At 32.0% G+C, this 25,884-nt stretch overlaps 1 protein-coding gene across 1 annotated transcript in view; it reads right to left on the bottom strand.

The window, feature by feature from the left end:
* Positions 1–2,719: 2,719 nt before the first annotated feature.
* The window catches only part of LOC134264193 (uncharacterized), a 47,087-nt gene continuing 23,922 nt past the window's right edge, over positions 2,720–25,884 (bottom strand). Inside the window, exons 5-16 of the mRNA XM_062746483.1 lie at positions 25,130–25,423; positions 23,970–24,254; positions 23,101–23,400; positions 22,509–22,799; positions 20,426–20,470; positions 9,980–10,276; positions 9,288–9,569; positions 8,313–8,606; positions 5,869–6,153; positions 5,008–5,307; positions 4,488–4,778; positions 2,720–2,907 (exon numbers count right to left, since the gene is read on the bottom strand). Of these exons, the coding sequence (XP_062602467.1) occupies positions 2,720–2,907; positions 4,488–4,778; positions 5,008–5,307; positions 5,869–6,153; positions 8,313–8,606; positions 9,288–9,569; positions 9,980–10,276; positions 20,426–20,470; positions 22,509–22,799; positions 23,101–23,400; positions 23,970–24,254; positions 25,130–25,423 (3,152 nt within the window). The remainder of the gene's footprint in view (positions 2,908–4,487; positions 4,779–5,007; positions 5,308–5,868; positions 6,154–8,312; positions 8,607–9,287; positions 9,570–9,979; positions 10,277–20,425; positions 20,471–22,508; positions 22,800–23,100; positions 23,401–23,969; positions 24,255–25,129; positions 25,424–25,884) is intronic.

Here is a 25,884-nt window from a genome sequence, read left to right as displayed (position 1 = left end):
TTAAAAGAAATTCTTATGAATATGAATGTACAAAAAGGTTAATTAAAGTAGTACTTTGTATGGAAACGAAATGTGAAATGCTTAACGTTACTAGGACAATAACATAAATACCTTTTAAACAATCTAATTAGAAATCGTCTGTTGGATTACAGACCTTCACTAGAAGATGGTGTAACATGACTTGAACAGTTTTTTTTTTACTTGTCGTCATTTTGTGGTTTCTGTATAGGTGGCGCTTTCTGGGAGAAATCCACGAACGTGTACTCTGTCTTCTCTTCTTCTCCGTGTATGACTGGTCTCCCCTTTGTATCTGAGTCTAAGCTCTTGTTTGTAAATTCAACATCAATGTATACTAAGCCATCCTCATTCTTTAAAAAAGACAAAATATTTATTCCAATATATTTGTTGTCAAAAGTTTCAGAAATAAATCATAACATATTTTTTTATTAAAAAAAATAAAGAAATAAAATACAAAATTATAAGATACTGTAGAATGAATTGAATATTTTCCATAAAGATGCGAAATTTTTATGTAAAAAAGGAAAGTATGGCTCTAGCATATTTTTCTTGCTTTAAGGATGCAATGTCTTACATTTCTTGATATGATGACGGTTTTTTTATTATATGCTTTGTCATATCCATAGTATATTAGAGCACTAAAATTTAAGGACGTTCGATCCTGAACTTTTGAGTGGATTTTGGTCATGTCCTTTATTTATAAAATTCTGCATTATTTTTAAGTTTTAACAATTAATCTGAATTCTACAATGCAAATTGAACTATTTTAAATGAAAAAACGCGATTAAATTCCATTCAAGCAGAATCAAACTAGGGACTATCTTTTGTGGCGGAAGGTTTTTTAGACGAAAATGGTCAGTTTTTCCCTTTTGAAATATAACAGTACTGTTTATTTTGGATTTCTATTTTTCCATGCTGGTTGCACACAAAGCTGTTTTTGCAGTGAAATGTGTTATGATGGTACTGAAATATCTATAAAATTATTTCTTATTGATTTTATCAACAAAGTGTGACAAATATAGTAAATATATTCTGAAAATTCGGGAAAAAATTGAGCCAATTTTAACGTAAAATTGACAATTTTTTTTTTAGAAATATCTGAAAAATAACATCATATACCTCCACTTTTGATGTTCTTATCTAAATATTCACGATAACTTTGACCTATTTGCTTAAATTCAGAAAAAGTTTAAGACTTTAAAATAATTTTCTTGCTTATTTAATTTTCAAGGCCAGAAAAATCACATTTTATTAGTGCAGAAAGGTCAAATAATGGATTATGCAAAGCAATTTGAAACTTTTTTTTTAGTTACAATTTTAAAGTATCTTTTTAAAAACAGACTTAGGGTTCATTTTGTTTCTTGCTTTAATTGGATAAAAATATTGCTGGGAAATTGTCGAAGATTTATTTTTTTAATTTAGACACAAATTTCAGTGCAAAAAGGTCATATTAAATGTACTGTAGAGCCAAAAGAAGCATATTGACCCCCATTTTTTGATTTGAATTTCAATGAAGCTAGGTATGTAGAAACTAAAAATATACTTCGCAAAAAAAAGTTTAAGACTTTAAATATCAGGATCGAACGTCGTTAAAGAGTTTGAACTATATAAATCATTTTCGTTATTGAAAAAGCAGATCCAGATGAAATAATAAGTTTGACTCAGATTCTTTTCCTTTCGATTGTTTTCGTTTTTATAATATGAAGTTCATTTATTGGAAAAATAAAAAAGAAATTAGAGTTTATTCCTTCTTCCCATATACAACCTATTACGTGCGGATTCTTGTTAAAAAAATAAATACTTTAATTTGTTGCCGTTTGCAATATCCAAAAATCTTTTATGTTTGTCTTACTGTGAGCTTTAAAATCATATTTGCAGGAGAAAATCCGCCATTTCGTGATAACTTTAATTTGGACAAGCCCTCAATGAATGTTTTCAAACAAAGCATCATACTACTGACTAATAAACATATTGTTACAAGTATAATAAATATTCCATTGTCAGGTCAAAATCACACCACTAGCTGAATAAAGGATTATGGCAGAGGCAAAGTTTTAAAAATAAAAAAAATGGAAAGAAGTAATGAATTTACATGTAGCACGGATAAGTTTTCAACATTATATGATTACTAACTAGACACGATGATAATATACAACTGGTATGTTATATTGATTATACCACGTTAAGCTAAATATCATACCACAGTACGTGAATCGTTGTCCCTGTTCGATGCTTCTGCCTTAATTAGCTGTTTATCCTCCATTATCAGATTCTTGTCAACTACAGCGTAAATAACAGCATCCGACTGAGAGTTGTCTGGTTCTGGGGCTAAAACATTGACATAAATAGTTCATTTAATTGTGTGAAACGTGATTTGACTAATGGATGTTTCAAATTACAGTTCTGTAAATTAATCATATCTAACACACATTTGTATTTCATTATACTACATGCCAAATATTCAATAAAATATAACATTTCGCTGCTCGATTCTATTATATTTTCTAATGACAATTGAAAGGGCACTGGAGACAGAAACTTAATTAACCAGCGAAATTACTAAATTATAATAACAATCATTGTTAAAACGACCTCAATAAATAGATACTCATTATAAATCATATATTGATGTGAATTACCGACAAATTTTGCTTAGCCTAATAATTTATCAATAAATTATCATGCCTTTGTTTGTGCATGTTTACTTTAAATCAGCATTCTTGCTTGTAATTTCATCTTTTTTTTGATCGCCTTTTCGATTCTTTGAGGCTGACTTCTTCTTCACAAAATGCATCGAAAAAACTACAGCCAGAATCACAGTAAAAATTGCAACAGAGGAGCCAATCGCTAGAAGCCTAGAGGTATCACTGGAGGTTGACGTTGGGATGGCTAAAAATAAAATTAAGCCTTTAGGATAAAAAAGGGTGAATCCCCCATTTCACTTATTAATTCAAACAACCTAGGTGGGGTGATTGAAGGGAAATACTGTAATTGCTACAAAGTAGCATCTACAATTCTACAAAGTATACATCTCAGATTTATACATATTTTCGTTTTATCACTCAAATTAGAATCTTCTAATTCTCTTGGTATTGTTAGCGATCAACGCAAACAACACTACACATTCACACTTCAATTATCCAGGACAATGGCATATATGATTTTTGTCATCCTTGATTTTATTCTCTTTCTAATTTTCTGTTTTCTAAGTGAAGAAAACCTTTAAAATATTTCCTGTTACTGACCATGAAATTGCCAAAAGGATTTTTGACACTTCACTTGGTTCTAAAATATATTACAGAAAAGTATACTTTAATATGCTTAAACAGAAAAATCTTGCAATTGTAATTGAACCTACCCAGTTAATAACTGATAGTAAAGGTCTTGCAAACAATTTTCATGTGTAGAATATAATTTTAATTTTTAATGATTCCGGTTTTTTCCCTAAAAAAATTTCACCATGAATCATCATGAAACATAATAAATTCAACTTTTCTTGTACTCTCTGTTCAACTTTTCCGATGGTATCCTTATTTTAATTCATCCATTTTTTGCCAGTATAATAAAAACAATTATTTATAAAATGAATAATTTGTGAGTTTTTAAGGGTCTTCCAATCATTCGATAAGTAAATATGTACCCTAATATTCAAAAATTTTCTAAAGCGTGATGATTTTTTAACTTTATGACAATATCTTATAAAATTCTCCCACTCTACTAAGTAAACATTATTCAGGTTGTCAATTTAAATGTAAATCTATGAGAAATAATGCTTATTTCTGAAAAAAAGTTTGTTTGTGTTATTTATCCTTAATACTAATCGTTAAAGAATTATTTATTGTCTGTGGATTTTAAAGTTGTCTGATCAGGACATGGAGTACAAGGCTGGTCTGACAGGTCGACAGACAATGCTTTCTCCTCTAGCTCACCTATCCTACCTCTGGTATTGTTAGAGATCCCTGTCTGCTTTTTCTGTAACCTATTCACGAACAAAGTTTTTGGGAATCTCTTAACATAAATCTAAAGTGTTTTTCACGAACGCATTTGCGGCAGACTGAGCAAAAGATTATACTGACTTTGTCCTTAGCAACAATCTCAATTTGCTTTATATTCCTGAAATAACTGGATAAAATTAAGAAAAAATCTAATTTTTCACCATTTGTCAGCAAAAGTTACCTTATTGACGATAAAATAACAAGTGCAATCGATTGTGAAGCAAAAAGTTTGAAATTTGGCGGTTAATTAGAACTAATAAAAAAGTAACAAAATTTTACACTCTCAGACAATAAATGATTTTAAATCAAATTTACTTGAAAATTATTCTAATTCTTTACCAAATTATATGCAAGTATAACTTGGTTTTGGGTCAGTTTACGGGGATGATGAAACAAAGTAAACTGACCCGAACCAGATTTTATCCGAATAATTTGGTCAAGAATTAGAGTCTTTATTTTATGATGGTATTTTACCTGGTTTTATTATCTTTAACACTTTAGGATCTGACGAGCAGTTGATTCTATTACAACTCTCAAGTTGGTACCAGTACTGCTGTCCTGGGGTCAAAGGTCCTAGGTCATGATATACCATGTTACCCTCACCAGGGTCTGTAAGATTCGCAACTTGTATCCATTCTGAGTCTTGTTTTTGTGATAAAATAAAGAACTGTTCTGTTCCTCCATTAAAGTTTGATACCCAAGTAAAATTTATGTATCCGGCAGCATAAGAACTCCAGGTAAAGTTCAAAGGTGGATGAGGAATGTCTTTAAAATTATAGTGTAACTTTCAATAATCAAGTATAGTCTTAATACTAATAAATAGATCTTAAACGTTAGTAGAAGAGATATAGTCTTGCTAGGTAAGGTTCTGATTCTAGATATTTGTCAGATACCCCCTAAAACCTAATAAAATGAAGATTATTAAAAAAAATGTCATGTAAATTTCTAGAACTATATATGCATAATGTAACAAAAAGAAAGCTATGAGATTTACCTTCCATACTGATTTCAATGATGACGATAATTTTTCCTTGGTACATTAATGAATAGTTTCCAAAGGAATTGCGGTCGGGAACAGGGATAGAGCTGATAATCCAGTGTTTGTAGGTAAAGTTCTCTCTGTTAGAAACCTCGGTATAAATTGATGTAGAATTGGGTCCGGACCAAACAATGCTTGTTTGAGAGACTGGTGGATTAGCTAGTACAGGTACCTCCACGGTAACCCTCTCCCCAGGACCACTCGCTGAACCATAAGTGGATTTGAAGGACAAGGACGTGTCAAGCTGAAGATCACCTTTATAACATATAAAAAAGAAAAAAATTGCTACTCACTGAAATGTTTCTCACAATCTCAAAGGGTAAAAGGTATCCTTTGTGTTAAGAGTATTTGATCTTTCTTGTAATCAGCATGTATTCTGTACTCTCAATTCATTACAAAAAATGTCGTACTGCTGTTCTCATGTGATTCTTGAAAGTTAATTATATACATTTTCTGTTTAGTATTTAATTTTACTTTCAATACCTTACGGGAAGTTGAATATAACAAACAGTGATTAATACCAATAAAAAATACATGTACGAATCTACACAGACTCCCAGAACTCTAAATGTGAGTCAGACGCCAAGAAGGAGTGAGCATCCCCTGGCAACAGATCACAACCACTGTCTGCTCAACGTATTGATCAGTAGAGGGAAGGTTCCGCAGTCAAATTAAGTATAAAAACAAAGGCCTTTGACGATTAATTTTTTTTTTGCCATAGTTTTCACTTGATTGATATAATTTACTTCCATAGACATGCAGTGAAATATTATTCTATATCAAATTATGTAGTATATAAAATGATAAAATACTTACATTTAACGTTGACAGTAAATAACCGGTCCTCGCGTCCGAATTCTGCAGAATGACCTTCGCAGGTGTAATTTCCCGTGTCAGAACATTTAGCTCTCTCTACATCAGGGTAGTTCAACCAGCTTTGAGGAACTGTCTTTAAAATATTGGTACTACCAACTTTTTTTAATGTGACATTTGGGAGTGGATTTCCAGCCACAAAACACGACAGTCGCAGAGGGTACCCTGCTTTCAAATCTACTGCTCCTTGCATTTTACCATTAATATATATTATTGGAATTGATAAATCTGTATAAAAGATTTTAATTATGAACATAGATATCCAATGTAATATATAACGTGAAAAATAAAGAAATTCGCTGCATCGAGGTTTGATTAAAAAAAAATCTATGTAGTCGTGTATTGTCAGGTGCAAATGGAGTTTACAAAGGGTGACTTTAAAATGATCACCATTATTTAAAAAAAATTATTCTGTTGGCTAATTCATAAAAAAATATTTTTTATAAATCAGGATCTTGACCTTGTTATATGCAAATAAATGGAAAAATAAAGAACACGAAATTTTGAGATATAACAATTCATCGTGTCTGAATCTGACATATAATGAAGAAGGAAATGCAGATAACGAACAGTATTCTTTCAAAGTCCATAAAACAATACATAATAGGAGCAGAGAAAACACAGACCTCCGTAATATCAGAGATTGTATCGGAAAAAATGCTTGTTTCTAGAGATAAAATTGAATTTAGTTCTTTGGCTTAAAAATCCAAATATTGGGGAAGTTTCCAGGCCCCGGAATAATGAAGCATCTTAAGCTTAAGTCAAAAAACGCCTTAGATGCTGAATTTTTTTAGAGGTTAAGCAGTCAAAAATGAATGTACTTTTCGGTTGTGTATCATCAATCTGCTGTACTATGCAAATTATGAGTTTCCTTCAACAAGTTTTAAACATTTTATAAATAATTGAAATTCTGACTTAAGCCTTTGTCTGTTTCATGACCAGTCTGTTCCCGGGACCAGTATTGCTTATGACTGCTTTGGGTATGTCACTCGTCAACTTTTTAGAAAAGTTCGCGCAGAACCTCTTGCTTCAAAACTATTTATTAAATTTCTCTTTTTATGACATCTTTATTCAACAATGGAAATTTTGTAACATTCAACGGAAAAACTGCTAAAAAAAGACAAAAGAAAGAAGCCATATTTATGAGGGACTAATTTTTTGTTGTGGAAGAATATAAGCAGAAAATTCTGCAAATCCACACATTTATTAAATCTAACATCTTGGAACTTTAGCTTCACATAATTTTACTCGGAGAATATTTTCCGTTAGGATATTGCAAGGAATATTTTTTATAGGCCTTAATTTATATTTTTAGAACGAGTTTTACATCTTCCATCAACAAACTTTGCCAAAATATGAAGATATGTTAAAGAAGTCATGATAAAATTTTCATTATTTTTTGCCTAAAAATGGCATATTTTGACGAATATTTCAAAATTAACATCGCTAAACCCAACTTCTTCTTTCATTTTTTTAAACTACTCAAAACTTGTGACCGATCTGCACTTACGTCGTAAAAAGTTTGATATAAGAAAACGTTTTATTGCTTATTTAGTTTTTAATACCCCCAAAGATGTTACTTTTTAGTGCAAAAAGGTCAAACAAAAATTAACGCACATAAATTTGCAAGTTTTTTTCAATGATAAATATTATTCAAACTATTTTACGTAAAATAAGAATAAATTTATTGTCATGGTTACACCTGATTAAATATAATGAAGGTTAAAGTAATTAACCAAATAGTAAAAATTTAAGTGCAAAAAGGTCAACTTAATTGTTCCGTAGATCCGTAAGATGCACACTAACCTTTTATTTTCTCTAAGATTTTGAGTTACACCATATGAGTACTTATCAAAAATATACTTCTCAAAAAATCCTTGATTTAACAAATTTCACGAGTGACATACCTTAAACAGTTTAAAATGTTTATCTATTCTGTTTCAGCTATTGATAGCTTGATGGCAATATGTATAGTTTTATTTAAAATTATTTGAAAGATTTTATTTATTTCCATAAAACAAAAATCGTAATTCCAATCATTTGTTGATGTTATAAACTTCTATATTTTATGAATATTTCACAAATTGAGAAACTAGAAAAAATTATTCTTACTAAAAAGTTTTGTTAAAATCCAATCTTTTAAGTCGTTTGTCATGTCTTGGGGTTATTTATCATTGAAAAAGTCGAGAGGAGCCAAAATTGTTCTTTGTCATTAATAACACAACAAACTCTATTTTTTGATTACGTGTCATTCTCTCCACTTTTATGTATGACGTGCTATCAAAGAGTTTATTATTTTATAGAACAAAGGCGTAAAATCAATTCCAAATACTTAGCTACTGGCCAACATGTTTTTTGTTTAGTAATTTTTTTCAAACTATACATACATCGGATATCTAAGGTGATGTTGTACTTCTTAATTCCCTCAAAGCCCCTGGCTTCACATTGAATCCCTGTCATTATAGTTCTGTTTGCTCTTTGTCTTGGTAAAGTAACTGCTTCTTTACCGATTGATGAAGCATTCTTTACGTAACCCCCTAAAGGTGTTAAATACTTCCATTGGATACTACATGCTGGGTAACAGTCCGCTGAGCAATTGAAAGGACCAAATTCCTCTCCATCACGAATACTAACTGTGGCTGTAAGTGGTTCTGGAGATAAAGCAATATTTTCTGGACCATCTGTTAAAATACAAGAGAGAACGTTTCTTAATTTTCTCGATGTTGCATAATGTAAATTGATATTATATTTAGTTTGTATACTATTCGATTTTTGTACAAGGTAGCGTGCATTTGATTTAGCGCATTTTTAAATTTCTTATTTCTGTATGAATGTGCAAGAAACATTTTACTTGAATTAGCGGAGATTCTCTCAGCCAAAAGCGCTAAAAAGAATACACAGCCAAACGTAATACGTATACAGTATAAATAAAAAAAATAAATGTGATTATTGGACATTCATTTTCTAAAGATATTTTTATTCTTAAAGAAATTATTGTAATCAGGTTTTTCTTCAATTAGAAGCATAATTATTTCTTGCAACGCGCTGTAAAAATAAGTTTGAGGATAGTTTAAGCTTTTTCATGTTTTCTAGCAATAATTGCTACCAAGAAAGATGAACCGTACAATATCTCGGTCTCTAACAATATGATTTATTTCTGTTAACTCTTTAAAAAATGTTTCTTAGATTGCGCCTGAGTTATAAGCAATGATAATATCTTTTTTTTACTGGAAAAAGAATTGATATCCGGTTTTTATGCTATTGAAAAGCTGCTACTGTATTACATTTTTATTCACATTGCATCATATACTCACTCAAACTACATAAAACAATTCTAATTATAAACCATATTAATTACTTACACAAAGGATTTATCTGCACTTTGTCACTTCTTTCTGACTCTAGTTTTTCTTTCGCCTGACAACTGTATTGGTTGTATTTCTCGGCTTTAGTGACCAAAAGCTCAAACGTCTTCTGTGTTTGTTTCTCTAATTTGTTGTCGTTAACGTACCACGTATAGGATAATGGCGGTAACTTCTTGTAATACTGAGGCACAGAGGTCGATGTACTGTCACATTCCAGTGAGGCCGTTTTCCCTACTGTTTGATTTGAAGGTCTTCTTATAATAGGTTTTGCTGGTTTTTCTATACGAATATTCAAAATATTATCAAAAATACCATTCCGAAACAAAAAGACTATATCAAAGAGATACTGTAACCGTGATACTATAAATCGCTAATTTTAATGGATTTTTTTTTATTTTCGTGGAAGGTAGAGAGCTATAAATTCATTTCTATCACGAAATGTTAAAATTTGATTAAAATATGACTCTATCATATTACATGTCTCTTCTTCAATGATGAAATCATATCCCCTGGAATAAGTTTATTTTCCTCAAATAAATTAAATTTTTGACCGTACAAACATAAGTGATTTTTCATCATGTACATTATCAATTTCTATTTTTCAAACATTAAATATAATATATAATTAACTATGAAGATGTATGTCTATAAAAGTAAAGAAGTTGTGGAAAAAAACTTTCGTAATTTACCTAAAACAACGAGAACTACACCTACACCTTCACCAGACAACTTATCAGCCGTGTAGTACCCTGCATCTTCTACTGTTATATTCTTCACCTCAAATAAAATGTTCGTTGAATCTAAGGGTCTACTGTGGTATACATACTTTTGACTGGATGGAGCTGGACCATTCTTATTCACCTTTATAATAATTGATTTCGAACCGTTGTGTTCATGGACAATAGTGTAAATTCCACTATGAGGGAAGAATGCAGCTGTCCATGATATATTTCGTGAATCTCCCACTTCGGATTCGACTGTATTAACTGAAATGCAGAATAAAAGAGTTGAAACTGAAATGTCATATTGCTAAAAAAGAATTGAACAATCCTTAGCTAAAAAACAATTTTTGAGATGCTAAACCTATGTACTGGTACATTGACTTTGAGCTATTTCTGTGTTTCTTTTATGATCTCATATAAAAATGAGAATATAATACAATCCATGGTATATTACCCTTTTTTGTAAATTGAAAATTCGGTATTTTGGGGTCAAAACATTTATTTCGGCTTTCATTAATTCAGTTTTTTTTCCTCATTAATATGATATTTGTAAATTTATTATTGGAATAAATCAAGCCAAACAAATGAATTCGTTATTAAGCAACACCACTACAGCATTTTATTTGCATTTGGTTTAAGAAGCAGACAAAATCAATCGTCTTATTTTTTCTTCATTGGTTGAAAAAACAACTTTGATAATACTCACTATATCATTATCTTCATAATCTTTATAATGGCTCGAAGACCATTAATGTCAAACCTGGATCTTAACAAATTTATACTTTGTCACATCCTCCAATTTGTAATGGTTATCGGTACTTTTTATCCAGGAAGATGTTGGATTTGTGTCCATTGTGATTTTTATATTATAATGGTGAACAGAAGTATTGGGCCATGTAAAAATCAGATTACCATTCCGAAATCTCGATGTTATTGTATAGGGCTCTCCTAAAAATCAAATAAATATTGCAGGTACCAAACTCAATACCTTGTATGTAGTCTGAGTTTGGTTTAGAAAATGTTTGTATTAGAACATGGTCTTAGACTTACGATGATCTAGAAGACTTAAACACAAAATGCGGGTTGTAGATGTATTCTGCCCAATAAATTAAAGCAATTGGCGATATAAGCGATGGGGTCAAATTAATATGCAATTTTTAAATAATTTCCTTCCTTCCTATAAAAAAGGAAAAAGTTAAATTACCTCTCAGAAATTAAGGAAAATAAAACCATATATCTATAGTACTTTGGATTTTTCAGTAATTCTATAATCCCAATAAAAGCGTATGAGAATATCGTGATTTGAATGTGTTATTCAAATATATTATTTCAATGGCATTCGGTTTCCCCTTTTCCCGGGATTATAAACAAAAAAACAAAGGAAATAAACTGATGCTTCTCTACAGATTTTTTTCCTTTCTGACAGTAATTCTTCATCTATAAAATAAATCAGCTTATGGATGCATTCGATGATAATAGTATTTGTCAGTCGGAATCTAAGCAGTGTACCTTATTTGAAAGTTCACCCGTATTCAGTGTAAAGAAATAAGTGTTATTTTTAAGCGGTTAGCTAGCTAACCGCTTTATGGCATGGGCTCCAAAATACCGGAAACTTCCATATGGCGCTACCTATCGACATCGCTTTATGGCACGTAACCTTGTCCTTCTGCAACCAAAACAGGAAATTTCCACAAGGCGCTACCTATCGACAACGGTAACTTCAGCAAAGCGCTTCCTATGATTTATATACTGTTTACTTGTTTGAAAAGTCAATAAAGTGCATTTCATAAAGCTTGATAATATTGTTTACTCGCCAGTCTTCCCGTAGAAGTAGTAGTTCATAATATTTCTAAACGGAAGTATCTGTATCAAAATACAGAATGATCAATGATCGATTTGAGAAGAAAAACTGACTCCTGAAAGTTCAAGAGGTGGGATCCGTTGCCTAAAAGAAGTAAGCATCCCTCGTTGACAGGTTACACCCGCAGTGAGCCTACACATCTGGAGCTCTCTGATATCAATTCATTTACTAAGTCTCTGCGCAGCCATCCTTTATTCTCTGACTAGCCAGCTGTAGATCTACACTACTCCAAATCCATTAATCTAAAGAATTTAACTTGTCATTTTTTTAGTTGTTTGCTATAGTAGGCTTTACAATTACCTAATTTCAGATTCAATAGAGCATGAAAGACAATTAAATTTTCAACATCAACATAATTGTTTTCATCCAGAGAACGATTGGATGCCACCAAGAGAGAACTTTTAAAAATGCACTTCCTGTCTTTCAAACTGAAGAAATCTCATGTTTGAATTTTGAAACATGCATTTCAATCTAATTAAAATTTATTTAAATGTTCCAAATCCGCTACCGCTTCTCAAACATCTAACATCCCATTCGTGGTCCAATCAGAGCGACCTATCGATTATGAATACATGTACTAGTAAACACATACACTTTGGCTATGTAGATTCAAGCCTCGGTAAACAATTCTCAAATTAATTCCACGGCTACATATCTTCATTATTGATAATGTCTTACGTTGAATTAAAGTTATTTTGGAATAAATTTCATGTATAGTCTGCAGTCTGGCATCTGAACGTGAATAATGCAAACGAAAGAGCGCAAACTATACAAGATACCCCAAACGTCATACATAACACAGCTTTTGCAATGCATATTTTGTTTACTACAAAACTCCTCGGGTGTCTTGGTTCGGTGTTGAAAACAAGAAACCCATCTGAACTATAAGCCAAGATTTCGGAGGAACCATTTTCTTTGGCTAATCGAAGATTCACTCTTACATGACCCCAAATAGGATGTTGTTAGATATTTGAGAAGCAGTAGCGGATTCGGAACACCTGATTTTAATTAGATTGTATCCATCTGTAAGTAAAGTATTACAAAAACAGAATGTCTGGGGTTTTTTTCTCTGATGGAATTGGACAAAGATATGCGTACTTAAATATCATTTCATGCACTTTTTTCGGTACATATTAGATGAAAGCATGCTAACCGCTTTTCAGTACTTTCAGTACTTTGATTTATAATTGTATAAAAACATATTTCTGTTCAAGTTGAGTATGACATGATGTTTTTTTTCTGATTAATTATGTTGTGTTATCACAATATAAGAAGACACATTTGATTTAGTAAGATTTGAGAACTTATTTAAGTGAATTTTAATGAATCAGTCTTTAGTGACGGACTTTAATATGTTTTTTTTTTACTTTTGAATCACAGGCATTATAGAGAAATGTGATAAAAGTATTCATAGATACACTGCATTCATATGTGCATATACTTTTGTAACTTCACATAACTTTATATTATAAACGCAACATTTATAATACTCAGTTTTACTGTATAATATTTACATTTTCAATGCCTTTGTCCGAGATAAAATTACAAATTGTAAATGTGCTTTATTTCCCCATTAATGTATTGGCGCGGTAAAGGAAAAACCACATGCAGGGCGGGATCAATAGCTAGACAGAAGCAGGGCTGAAGCACGTGGATTGGCGGAATCAAAGCATGTAAATATAAAGAATAACTGTCAAATTTTTCAATTTCATGACGATGACCAATCGATTGGCTTGCATGATAATTTTATGTAATAAGTTGACGGTGCGACCGTTAGAGCGAGCGCAAACTCTTCTATTTCTTTTGATTTAGATCGGGCTCGTCAAACCGCACGTGACATTTGATGCGTCTAGACTCTGACGTCACATGACGTTTGTAAGTCGCAATATTCCGAGAAAAAGCCTGAACAGTGCTGACAGATAATAAAGAACGTTTTGTTTTCTATTTATCTTCAGCTTTCGCTTCGTGATCGGGAGGCCCGGGTTCGATTCTCGATCGCGGCGCCGCGTCATACCTAAGACGTAAACATAGGTAGTGACTGTTCCTTCGCCAAGCGCTCGGCACTAGAAGTGAAAGTCACGGGTCTTTCGGATATGACCTTAAAAACGTAGGTCCCGTGTCACGGTAGACGTTGGCACGATAAAGAACCCTCACTGCTCAATGGCCCTGAGTGCCGAGTATAGGTCTAAATTTGAAGCCCTTCACCGGCATCGGTGACGTCTCCATATGAGTGAAAAATTCTCAAGAGGGACGTTAAACAATCAATCAATCTATTTATCTTCAATATATATCCATTAAATCAAGGCGAGTAAACTTTTTGTTAAACATTTGCCGTGATTCTCGGGAGAACGTAACTTAACAAGTGTTGCATTGTGGGTCGAAATTGCGGCGTCAAAAAATTCCATCGAATGAATGTGCAGTAGTCCGAATTTTCTCTTCGCACAGGCGTTGCTTTCAGAGCTCGCAGTGACGACGCTCGCTATAAATGCCTTCGGCGTTTATGCAAATTATCACGCAAGCCAATCGATTGATTACATCATTAAATCGAAAAATTAGACAGTTATTCCTTGAAAATGCGTTTTCAGACCAGGAAATCAAGAACTTGCAATTGTTAGGCCGGAGAAGAGTGCTCCTTACAAATCTCTGCGGAATTTCTAATGGGCACTCGAGATGGTGATATAAAAGAAAATCGTAAAAAAAAGATGCGGAATATTTAATATAAATACCTTATCTAACAGATGATTAACTTTTATTAACATGCCTGATTACGAGGATGTCTGATTACGAGTTTTTATCTGAGGTTTCAGATATTTAAATAAGACGTTTTTTGACATTTCATTACTACGTTGCCAAAAGTCATTAACTTGTTCTTTTTTTTTAATTTAGACTCAAATTTGAAGACCTGAACTGTAATCTGCTATTTCTTAAGAGATAAGGAGGAATTTGCCATTTGACATGAATTTTCTAATGCTCTTTCCGCAGTTATGAACCAATTGTCATTTCTTTCAAGTTTTATAATAAGTAGTTGTTGTTTAATACTTTTTCACTTTAAAGGGTTCTCGTGATATAGTAATAAACCAGATATCATTATAGGGCACTTCCTTTTGATATTATCATAAATAAAGAAGCTACTGACACAGGCCTATCAGAAAGAATCTGAAGTATCTGAAAATATCTTAATACTTTCTAATGACGATTTTTGATTCTTCAGATTCATCTTCCTTATACGAGGGTTGTCCACAAAGTTCGTGGAAAATGCCGTTTTTGTGAAAATAAATGGTTTACTGAAAATGAAGATTTCTATTCATGACGTTGTTAAACTAGCGCAGCGTCTGACTTGGCTGTGCAGTTTGTGTATACAAACTGTTTTGTTTTATAGATGACTCTCGTAAATTTTTGTGCATTGTTTTGAATTAAAAAAATTAGAAAATTTAAAATCTATACTTAATGATTATTGCTAGCTCTTAAAAGTGCATTGCGCCTTAAAAAAGAAACTCAGTGTGTGTCAATGAACATGTGTTAAGTCAAAATCCAAATGTATGCGTTATAATGAAATTAGCTCTATGTCAGACTGGTCCGTACGCTTAATCTGCGATGTTTGAAGACCCCGGTTTTTACGAAATTTTTAAGTTCTATCAATAAAAATTAAACTATTGTGACATGGTTTTTGATAAGAAATATTTTGATATACAATAGATGCATATAGAACCATTTATTTTGACAAAAACGTCATTGTCTACGAACTTTCTTGACAACCCTCGTATTTAATACATAAACTTCAGCTGCATTCTGGTGGCCTAGTTTCAAAAATGTAAACACTAATTCACTGTAATGACAGGAAAGCAATTTCAACCATGTGTGGCGCGTCTTCATTTGGTAAAATCAAAAGGTTCTAATTCAAGCTTACAAGTTCGGGTCAAAAAAAAAAACTTTGAAAAGGTTCAATCGGACCTTCCTGTTCACATTTAATTTATTTGCAGATGTGTAGAAAATATTAAGGAATCTTATGTAAAATTCTAAAGTTGGGAATATATTATGACTGTCAGAGAAGTTTTGTGCATTTTTCTTGTACCACTAATTATTTACCAAACAAATCATGTAAAATAAAACTCTTTTGTGTTTTAAGAAGCGGATAATAAAACTCTTCACGAAATGTTGTATTAATACCTTTTCCAGATATAGTGACAGCTGTATTGTAACATCTGATTGGACCTAATTGAAACCTTGGACCTAATTTTTTTTATATTCCCTGAAATTAAAATGAACTCTTACCTATTGCGTTTCTTGCAATGTAAAACATTCCAAATAAAACCAGACTCCAATACATCCTTTCAATCATATTTAACTGTGTAATCAAGGCCAATAAACTTTATTCAATTTAACATCATTTTCTGTATATATTCTCTGGGAGGAAAATAAAAAGTTTTCATATATATGTAATATATTCGAATCAACAAGGATGTGATTGAGTATTAAGAGGAGCACTTGTGTAAGTAGTAAGTTTAATATATCTAACACATGTTGCTCTTAATTTTTCGCAAATTGTTTTGCTATTTTCACCCATGAAGAGTTTAAAGTAATACTTCCGTATCATAATAATTCAAAACACATTTCATAATATTTTTGTTGTTATATCAATGATCATAGCATTCAGATTGCAATATGGCCGTGGTTGATATCAAATAGTTTACCGTTAATTCTTTCACCCTCGTCCAAAAATGCTTTAAATTCTTCAAGTTTTACGAATTAAATGTCTTTAAATAAAACATTATACTTAGGAACTAACCTAGTTAAACTTTTTAATTTTGGTTATGGTAATTACCTTATCTAGTAAATACCGCCTTTTTTAAAATGTACAGTTGTACATGTACATGTAACATTGTACATTAGATAATAAATATATAGAATTCTCTTTTATACAAAATTTCAATCACTGTTTAGCTTAAAACAGTCAGTGCTTAATATTCAATCTCCTTAACATGTACGATGTTTCAAACCTCCCTTAAAATACTTTTTAATCAGCTGTACAGCATTGATAATTGTTTGTTTCAAATTTAAAAAAAAGAAAAGTAACAATTACATGTTTTGATGAGTTTGATACATTTGATTAAAGAGGTCCAGTTACAGCAAGTACATGTAGCTATATAGACATCTTCCCAATTCAAAGTTTCTGATCTGCTCCGCTCTACATCAACCCCGTCAAACTTGTTTTATTTGGTCAAGGATTTATCTGGATCAGAAATTCTTGACTTCGTAAGACGCTATATAAAGAGTTATCAAATTATGAAATTTAGTTATGCAATGTATTGAATATTTCATTGATATCTATGCTGTTTACTTCTGCATATTGGATCAATTGCACCCCGATATTAGCAGACCAATTCCTGTATTCATATAAAGCAGAACTTGTGCAAGATCTTATGAGCGAAAGACGAAAGCACTTGCTGTGGCCTTCAATTCACATTTATATATGTGGACCACGTATCGTCATTTAACAATGTTATTTCCCATTCTTATCGATACGATATATCCTGGAGAGAAAGAGATAAGGGGTACAACATACTGGTAGTCTGATACATATATTTCAAACTTGAAAAAAACCGTTAATGGTAATCTAACAAATTAGCTCTTTCATAAACTTGATGACTTAAACTTTTCTGTCATCAGTATTTCTTATTTATGCAGCAAACATATCCTCAGCACCTGCAAACGGAGTTTATACATATCATTTGATTCGATAAGTAAGCGCATGCGTGCTTTACGTATGTACAATTTCTAGAACGGTAAATTATTGTCAAACAAGCTAATGAAACAGGAATTTCAGCTGTCTTGTTTAAAGTCATCAATTCATAAGTTCCTTGGTCGATACAATGGCATTGTCTGCAAATACAGTTTATCATTGAATCAAATGCTGACTGACGTTTTCGTGCTCATTGTTAGTCCATTATTTATACACTGATTTGACGACGTATTTTTCCGTTATTTCTCGATCATGACAGGGAGTGCGCGTCGGGTGTGTCGGGTCGACAGGGGATGCTCATTCCTTCATACACCTGATCCCATCTCTGTTTTGTTTGGAGGTCCATGTTTGATTTGATCCTATTTCGTATTATTTTATGGACATTTGATCTTGTGCAATGTTCGTAATCTCTATATGTTTCTTTGAGAGATTTAAATCCATGTGCAAGTGCTACATGTAAGACCATTGCTACATGAGTAAATCGGGATAATGATTGATATGCTGAACTCATCACGTTTATCATTAGACATTATTGTTAATTTACGATAAGCATTTTTAAACGTTATGTTTAAGTTTTGAAATAGATGCGTTGATTTCTGTTTTTGCCGTTGGAATATATCGTTTTAACATAAGAACAAACAAAATTATTTTGAATTAAAAGCGTGTAGTCCTTATATCTAAATGTCGACATAAGACTGCGTGATATGCAACGATAACAACATTCATCTGAGAGTTTCCTGATTCTGGGGCTTAAAACATAGATATAAATAGTCCATTCAATTATGGAAACGTACTTTGACAAATGGATGTATCAAATGACAGTTCTGTAAATTAATCATACCCAACACATATTTGTAGTTCATTACACTTCATGTTAAATTCTCAAATACTCTATAACTATTAGATTTCCTTGCGCACATCTTATATATAAATTCGAAGGACACCGGAAAAAGATTGCTTTATTAACCAGCATAATTACTGAATAATAATAACAATCTTTGGTAAAAGGAACTTGATCTCATTAGGAATCATATATAGCTACTGTAATGATGTGAATAACCGAGAAACTTTGCTTAACCCAATTATTATCATGCTTAGCCCAATAATTTATCAATATTCGTGCAAATCACGCCTTTGTTTTGACATCTTTACCTGAAATCAGAATTCTTACCTGTACTTCCATCTTTCCTTTTTTTTTCAAGGCACTACCAGGCTAACAAAAATGGCGCAACAAAATCAAGGATTTTGATTGGGTTACTCTGTCAAGAAATTCAAACTTGCGTTTCGCAATGAAATATTATTTGATAATTGCGCTGCGATAAAGGCGCATATCCTGCAGACTGCGCAGAGATATGCGGAATTATCCTAAGGTGTAAAATATATTTCTCATAGCGGCACAAATTGAATTATCTGTGATAATATTGTTTTTCGATTCTGTGAGACTGACTTCTCTAAAAACTACACAGTAATAATAGCAACATATAATCAAATCAAAAGAAACCATGAACTATCACTGGAGGATATTGTAGGGAAAGATAAAAATAAAACTAAACCTAAAAGATAACAAATTAGAACCCCATTTCATTAATTAATTCAAACAACACAAGTAGGACGACTGAAAGGAAACACTGTAATATGCTACGAAGTAATCTACATCTCATATATACATATATTTTCACTTTATCATTCAAAGTAGAATCTGCTGATTACATGTATCTAGGTATTGTTAGCGATCAATACAAAAATTATTACACATTCACGCGATTAATTATCCAGGACAATGGCATTAATCATAATCGCGTCAACCTCATTCTAGACTCTAGCCTTAATTGATGTTATATCCTAACCAGCAAAGGTTTTGGAAGGCAGAGTCCCGAATGACATTGTGCCGATCATGCGTATTTTTCATATACATCAGGATCTTTTTAAATTCTGCAGTGAGAGAATAACCAACTGAATCACTCTTTTACTCCTCTATTGACCAGTGACCAATTATTTCTCAAAGCTATTTTTTTCTCTCCTCTTTAACACTGGTTTGCCCTCAAGTTCTGAGTAATGACCTGTATAAATACTACAGAGAGGACATAAATCGTCGGGATAATTTTCTTTATTGTAACAATCCATAATATGTTTTGAACAACTTCATTCCAAACATAAAATGTTACAAGAAATATAAAACATTATAAAATATATTTTCCTGTAAAGAAAATGAGCCAACTGAAACATTACAATTTGAAACTTAGTTTCTATTAAAAATATGCGCCAATTTATAAAATACCTTACCTGTATAAATAAAACAGAGAAGACACAACTCGTTGGGATCTTTGTCGAGGCATCTTTCTTTGAGTATTTATACTATGCTATGAGTTAGAGCTCCGCCCTGTCCATGTATGTTATTTTATCAAAATTTTCAACTACAATTATCAATTTGCGATCTAAACTTTCACTTACATTTCTGTGCCTCTTTATACTTTTGACTTTTTAAAATACAATTTAGAATTCATAATAAACGTCTTGCAAAACCTTTACGTTTTATCATTTTTGTGGATAATTTACATCAATGGTTGTCCTTTCGCCTGTTACGTACAACGTGTTGTGCCTTTTTCTATTACCAAAATGACTTGATGATAATCAAGTTTCACCACACTCATGCAAACACCCTCACCGCATTTCTCAGGTGAGAAATTCACTCAGCATCTTTTACTTTTTTTTATCTGATACTAGGAAGGAAACATCCCCTCGTGTCCTCTCCTTTCTCTCACACACTAATTTCTTTTATCTTTCTAATTTTATGCAATTTTTGTTATGATACATATATGATTTTTGTAATCCTTGACTTTCTTCTCTTCAGTGTTTTCTAAGTAAAAAAGAATAAAAAATATTTACCTGTCATTGACAACGAATTTCCCAAAAGGATTTTTTGACACTTAGGTTCTAAATTATATTACAGAAAAGAATACTTAACAATGTTTTCATGCTTCAAAAAATCTTCCAATTGTATTTGTATCTCCCCTGTTGTTAACCGATGGTAAAGGACGTTTAGACAACTTTCTTGTGTAGAATATGATATTGTCCCGCGTTTCGATAGTATAGCGGGAAAATGTTTTATTAATGACAAGATGTTTATACGCATGTAGTGTGGATTGGTCAGAGAGTGACCAATACAAATTGAATTTGAGGTGAAGTACGGAACCTGCTTTTAAAGGTTAGTCACTTCTAGCCGCTGACTTAAGTGAGCATCAGCTTAAATTTCGTGATTCATTGATAAAGTGTAAAGGAAATAAATATACATTTTTTTTTAAATTTTCTTAGGTTTTATAGGTTGGTTGTGAAATCCGTCGCAACATTTGTTGCATCCAGCAGCACTTGGCAACGAGCACATGTTTCTAGAGTTTTCTTAATTTTTTTTAATCTCTAGTTTTCCCTGGCTGATCCTGATGCTTTTCTTAAGTTTTTCCACACGGTATATTATAGAATTATAATAGATGCAGCAGTTTTCGTGAATTTTTATGTCTTATTTCTTCATAAACAATGTCCTGTATTATATATATTGATGTATTGTCTAGTGGAGAGTGTCAATAAAATACGGCGTCCAGCGCAAACACGTCTGTCTATCATGCATAGCATGTTGTTGTTATTGTTTATTGTTGTATAAAAGTAATTGAGTGAATACTACTTTTTATTTTTTTTTAAATGATTCCCTTTTTTCCCAAACAGAATTTCATCTTGACCCGAATTAACACATTTCTTCAACAACCTCTGCACTTGAAGAGAAATGTTGTGGGGGAAAATCTCATACTCTCATATCAAATGATATTCTTACAAATTCACCATATTAAACATAATAACTTACACATTTCTATCGCCAACCACCCTTACGTCTTAAGCAATATATCCTTTTCTCCATAATATTGAGTATAAGTCTCCCAATTCATTCGATAAGTAAATATACTATATTTTGACTTCGAGGGATCAAGAGTTTCGACAGATCAAGAGTTCGAGAAATCAAGAGTAGATTTGCTTGGTTGTATAGAAGAAACATTCGTGACCGAAGACTCACTTCGAGCGATCAAGAATTTCGAGAGATCATAGTTCGAGTCATCAGGAGTTACCTGTATGTTCAAACATTTCCTAAAGTTTGGTATACTATTGACAAACAAGTTTACTAATAAACAGCATTATCAGCCTCAATTAAAGTTCATTACATGCTAATTCTATGGTAAATACAATGAACTTGTGGGAAAAAAACAATCTATTGATAAAATGAATGATCAGTTACGTTTTTTTATACTAATTGCTGAAGTATTATTGTTTATGGATTTCTACGTTGTCTGATTATGAAATGGAGTAAAGGGCTAGTGTGACAGGTTTACATGAAAGCTTTCTTTTCTATCACACCTTATCCAACCTCTGGTATTGCTAGAGATCCTTGACTGCTTTTCTGTAGCCTTTTTCACAAACCAATTTTTTGGGTATCTCTTACGATAAATCTAAAATGCTTTTCACGAACGCATTTGTAGCAGATTGCGCAAAAGCTTTTACTTATGACAGACTTTGTTCTTAAATAAGCGGGTAAAAAAGGAATAAATTTCTCATCATTTCGCATTAGAACATATCTTATTGACGATAAAAGAACAAGTGCAATCAATTGTGAAGAAAGACGTTTGAAATCTAGCAGTTAATTTTCACTAATAAAAGTTGACGAAATTTTACATTTCCAGTCGTTAATGATTTAAAATCAAATAATACGAAAATAATTTTAATTCTTTGTCAAATTATTCGCAATTATAACCTGTTTTCGGTCAGTTTACGCGTAAACTGACCCGAACCAGGTTATATCCGAGTAATTTGATTAATATTAAGAGTCATTCATAAATTATTAAACGGTATTTTACCTGGCTTTATGATCTTCAACATTTTTGGGTTTGAAGAACAGTTGATTCTATTACAACTCACGAGTTGGTACCAGTACTGCTGTCCTGGGGTCAAAGGTCTTAGATAATAATATACCACGCTACCCTCACCAGGGTCCGTTAGATTCGCAACTTGTGTCCAGCTGGAGCCTTGTTTTTGTGATAATATAAAGAATTGTTCTGGTCCTCCATTAAAGTTAGATACCCACGTAAGATTGATGTATCCGCCGGCATAAGAACTCCAGGTAAAGTTCAAAGGTGGATGAGGTATATCTTTAAAATTATAGCGAAAAAAAGTATGACAACTGTACTTTCAACAGTGAAGTGTAATCCTTATTCTAAAACAAATAGATCTTATAGATCAAGAGAAGAGATATAGTCTTGCTAGCTAATGTTCTGAAAAAAATCGAGATATTTGTCAAATATTCCTTAAAACAAATTAATACAAATAAGACATTTGGCCCTCATGCCTACAGAAACTAAAACTCAATAAACTGAAAATTATTTAAAAATGTCATATCCATTTAAAGGTCTACTAGCTATAGTATGACAAAAAGAAAGCTATGAATTTTACCTTCCAGACTGATTTCAATATTGACTATAGCTTTTCCATTGTGCATCAGGGAGTAGTTTCCAAAGGAACTGCTGTCAGGAACAGGGATAGAGCTGATAATCCATTGTTTGTAGGCAAAGTTCTCTCTGTTAGAAACCTTAGTATTAATTGATGGAGAATTGGGTCCAGACCAAACAATGTCTGTATGAGAGACTGGTGGATTAGCTAACACAGGCACAGACACGGTAACCCTCTCCCCAGGACCACTCGCTGAACCATAATAGGATTTGAAAGACAAGGAAGTGTCAAGCTGAAGATCACCTTTGTAACATGTAAAAAAGAAGTAATTGTTATTCACTGATATAATTTTCTAACAAATTCAAAAAGGTCAACTGAGGTATCTATTGTGTTATATTATAACTTCAGGGTGGGTGTAGAGAATAATAAAAACTTAAATATTGTAAGGATAAATTAATGCTTGAGTATTTGATCTTTCTTATAATCAGCATCTCTTTTGTACTCTCATTTTATTACAAAAAACTGTCGTACTGCTGTTTTTTTTTATGTTAATTATGTATAGTTTTTAAATTTAACTTTCAATCCCTTACGGGAAGTTGAATACAATAGCGATTGATCTAACGAAATCTACAAACATTACGAATCTACACAGACTCCAAGCATTCCAAATGTGAGTAAGACGCATAGAAGGAGTGAACATCCCCTGGAAACTGATCACAAACACAGTCAGCTCAACAGTATAAAAAGAAAGGCCTAACAATTGATTTTTTGCCATAGTTTTCACTTGATTGATATATCTTACTTCGATAGACATGCAATGAAATATTATTCTATATCAAATGATGTAGTATATAAAATGATAAAATACTAACATTTAACGTTGACAGTAAATAACCGGTCCTTTCGTCCGAATTCTGCAGATTGACCTTCGCAGGTGTAATTTCCCGTGTCAGAATATTGAGCTCTTCCTACGTCAGTGTAGTTCAACCAGCTTTGAGGAACTGTCTTTAAAATTTTGTTTCTACTAACTTTTCTTAATGTGACAATTGGGGTAGGATTTCCAGCCGCAAAACAAGACAGTCCCAGAGGATCCCTTTCTTTCAAATCTACTGCTTCTTGCATTTTACCATTAATATATATCTTTGGGACTGATAAATCTGTATAAAAGATTTTGATTATAGACATAGATATCCAGTGAAATGTTTGACTTCAAAAATATAGAAATTTGCAGTATCGAGCTGTGATCTTCAAAAATTCATGTAGTTGTTAAATGTCAGTTGCAAATGGAGTTTACTAAATGTTACTTTTAAGTGATCACTATCATTTTAAAAAATCATTTTTAGGCTAATTCATATCGCAAATATATCATAAATCAGCATCTTTACCTTGTTTTAAGCAAAGGTATGGAACAATATAGAAGATGAAATATTGAGACTAACAAAACACCTTGCCTAAATTTAACATACTAAGAAAAATTACTTGTTTCTAGAAATATAACTAGATTTAGTTCTTTGGCTTAAAAATCCTAATATTAGGGATGTTTCCAGCATTGCGTGTGATTGTCTTAAGCAGTTTAAAATGTTTAATTATTTTGTTTCAGCTGTTGATGGCATGATGACAATATCTATAGTTTTATTTACAAAAATAATTTAAAAGATCCTATATATTTACAGAAAATAAAAATCGTTATTTTCAATTATTTGTTGGTGTTATAAACCTCAAAATATTTTACAAATTAAGAAATAAGAAAAGATTTTCTTTAAACTAAAACTTTGGTTAAAATCCAATCTTTAAAATTGTTTGTCATGTGTCTTGGGCTTGTTGTCTTTGGTTAAGTCGAGATAAGCCAAAATATTCCTTGTCATTTATTTGACAACAATTTTTTTCAAAGTGTTATTCTCTCCACTTTTATGCATGGCGTGATATGAAAGAGTTTATTTATTTTATAAAATAAAAGCATTCAATTCATTTCAAGTACTTAGCTAGTGGCAAACACGTTTTTGTTTAGTAATATTTTTCAAAATTAACATACATCGGATATCTAAGGTGATGTTGTACTTCTTAATTCCCTCAACGCCCCTAGCTTCACATTGAATCCCTGTCATTATAGTTCTGTTTGCTGTTTGTTCTGGTAACATAACTACTTCATTACTGATTGAGGAAGCATTCTTTACGTAACCCTCTAAAGGTGTTAAATACTTCCATTGGATACTACATGCTGGGTTGCAGTCCGCTGAGCAATTGAAAGGACCAAATTCTTTTCCATCATGAATACTTAGTGTGGCTGTCAGTGGTTCTGGAGATAAAGCAATAGTTTCTGGACCATCTGTTTAAATACAAGAGAGAACGTTTCTTAATTTTTGTTCGATGTTGCATAATGTAAAATGGTACTATTTTTAGCTTTTATGCTATTTGATTTTTGTACAAGGTAGCGTGCATTTGATTTAGCGCATTTTTAAATTTCTTATTTCTCTATGAATGTGCAAAACACTTAGCATTTGACTTGAATTAGCAGATATTCTCTCAGCCAAAAGCGCTAAAAAATATACACAGGCAAACTTAATGCGTACACAGTATAAATATAAAAAATGTTAACATTGGACATTCATTTCCTAAAGATATCTTTATTCTTAAAGAAATGATTATAATCAGGTTTATCTTCAATTAGAAGCATAATTTTTTTCCGCAACGTGTTGTGGAAATAAGTCTGAGGATAGTTTAAGCTTTTTCCTGTTTTCTAGCAATGATTGCTACCAAGAAAGATGAACCGTACAACATTCAGGTCTG

The sequence above is a fragment of the Saccostrea cucullata genome, unplaced genomic scaffold (genome assembly GCF_032062105.1).
Source record: "Saccostrea cucullata isolate Sc308-1 unplaced genomic scaffold, CSIRO_AGI_Scuc_v1 ctg4182, whole genome shotgun sequence".
NCBI classification, from domain to species: domain Eukaryota; kingdom Metazoa; phylum Mollusca; class Bivalvia; order Ostreida; family Ostreidae; genus Saccostrea; species Saccostrea cuccullata.
Note: the sequence above shows the minus strand (reverse complement) of the source record. Positions and strands in the feature narration are given on the sequence as shown.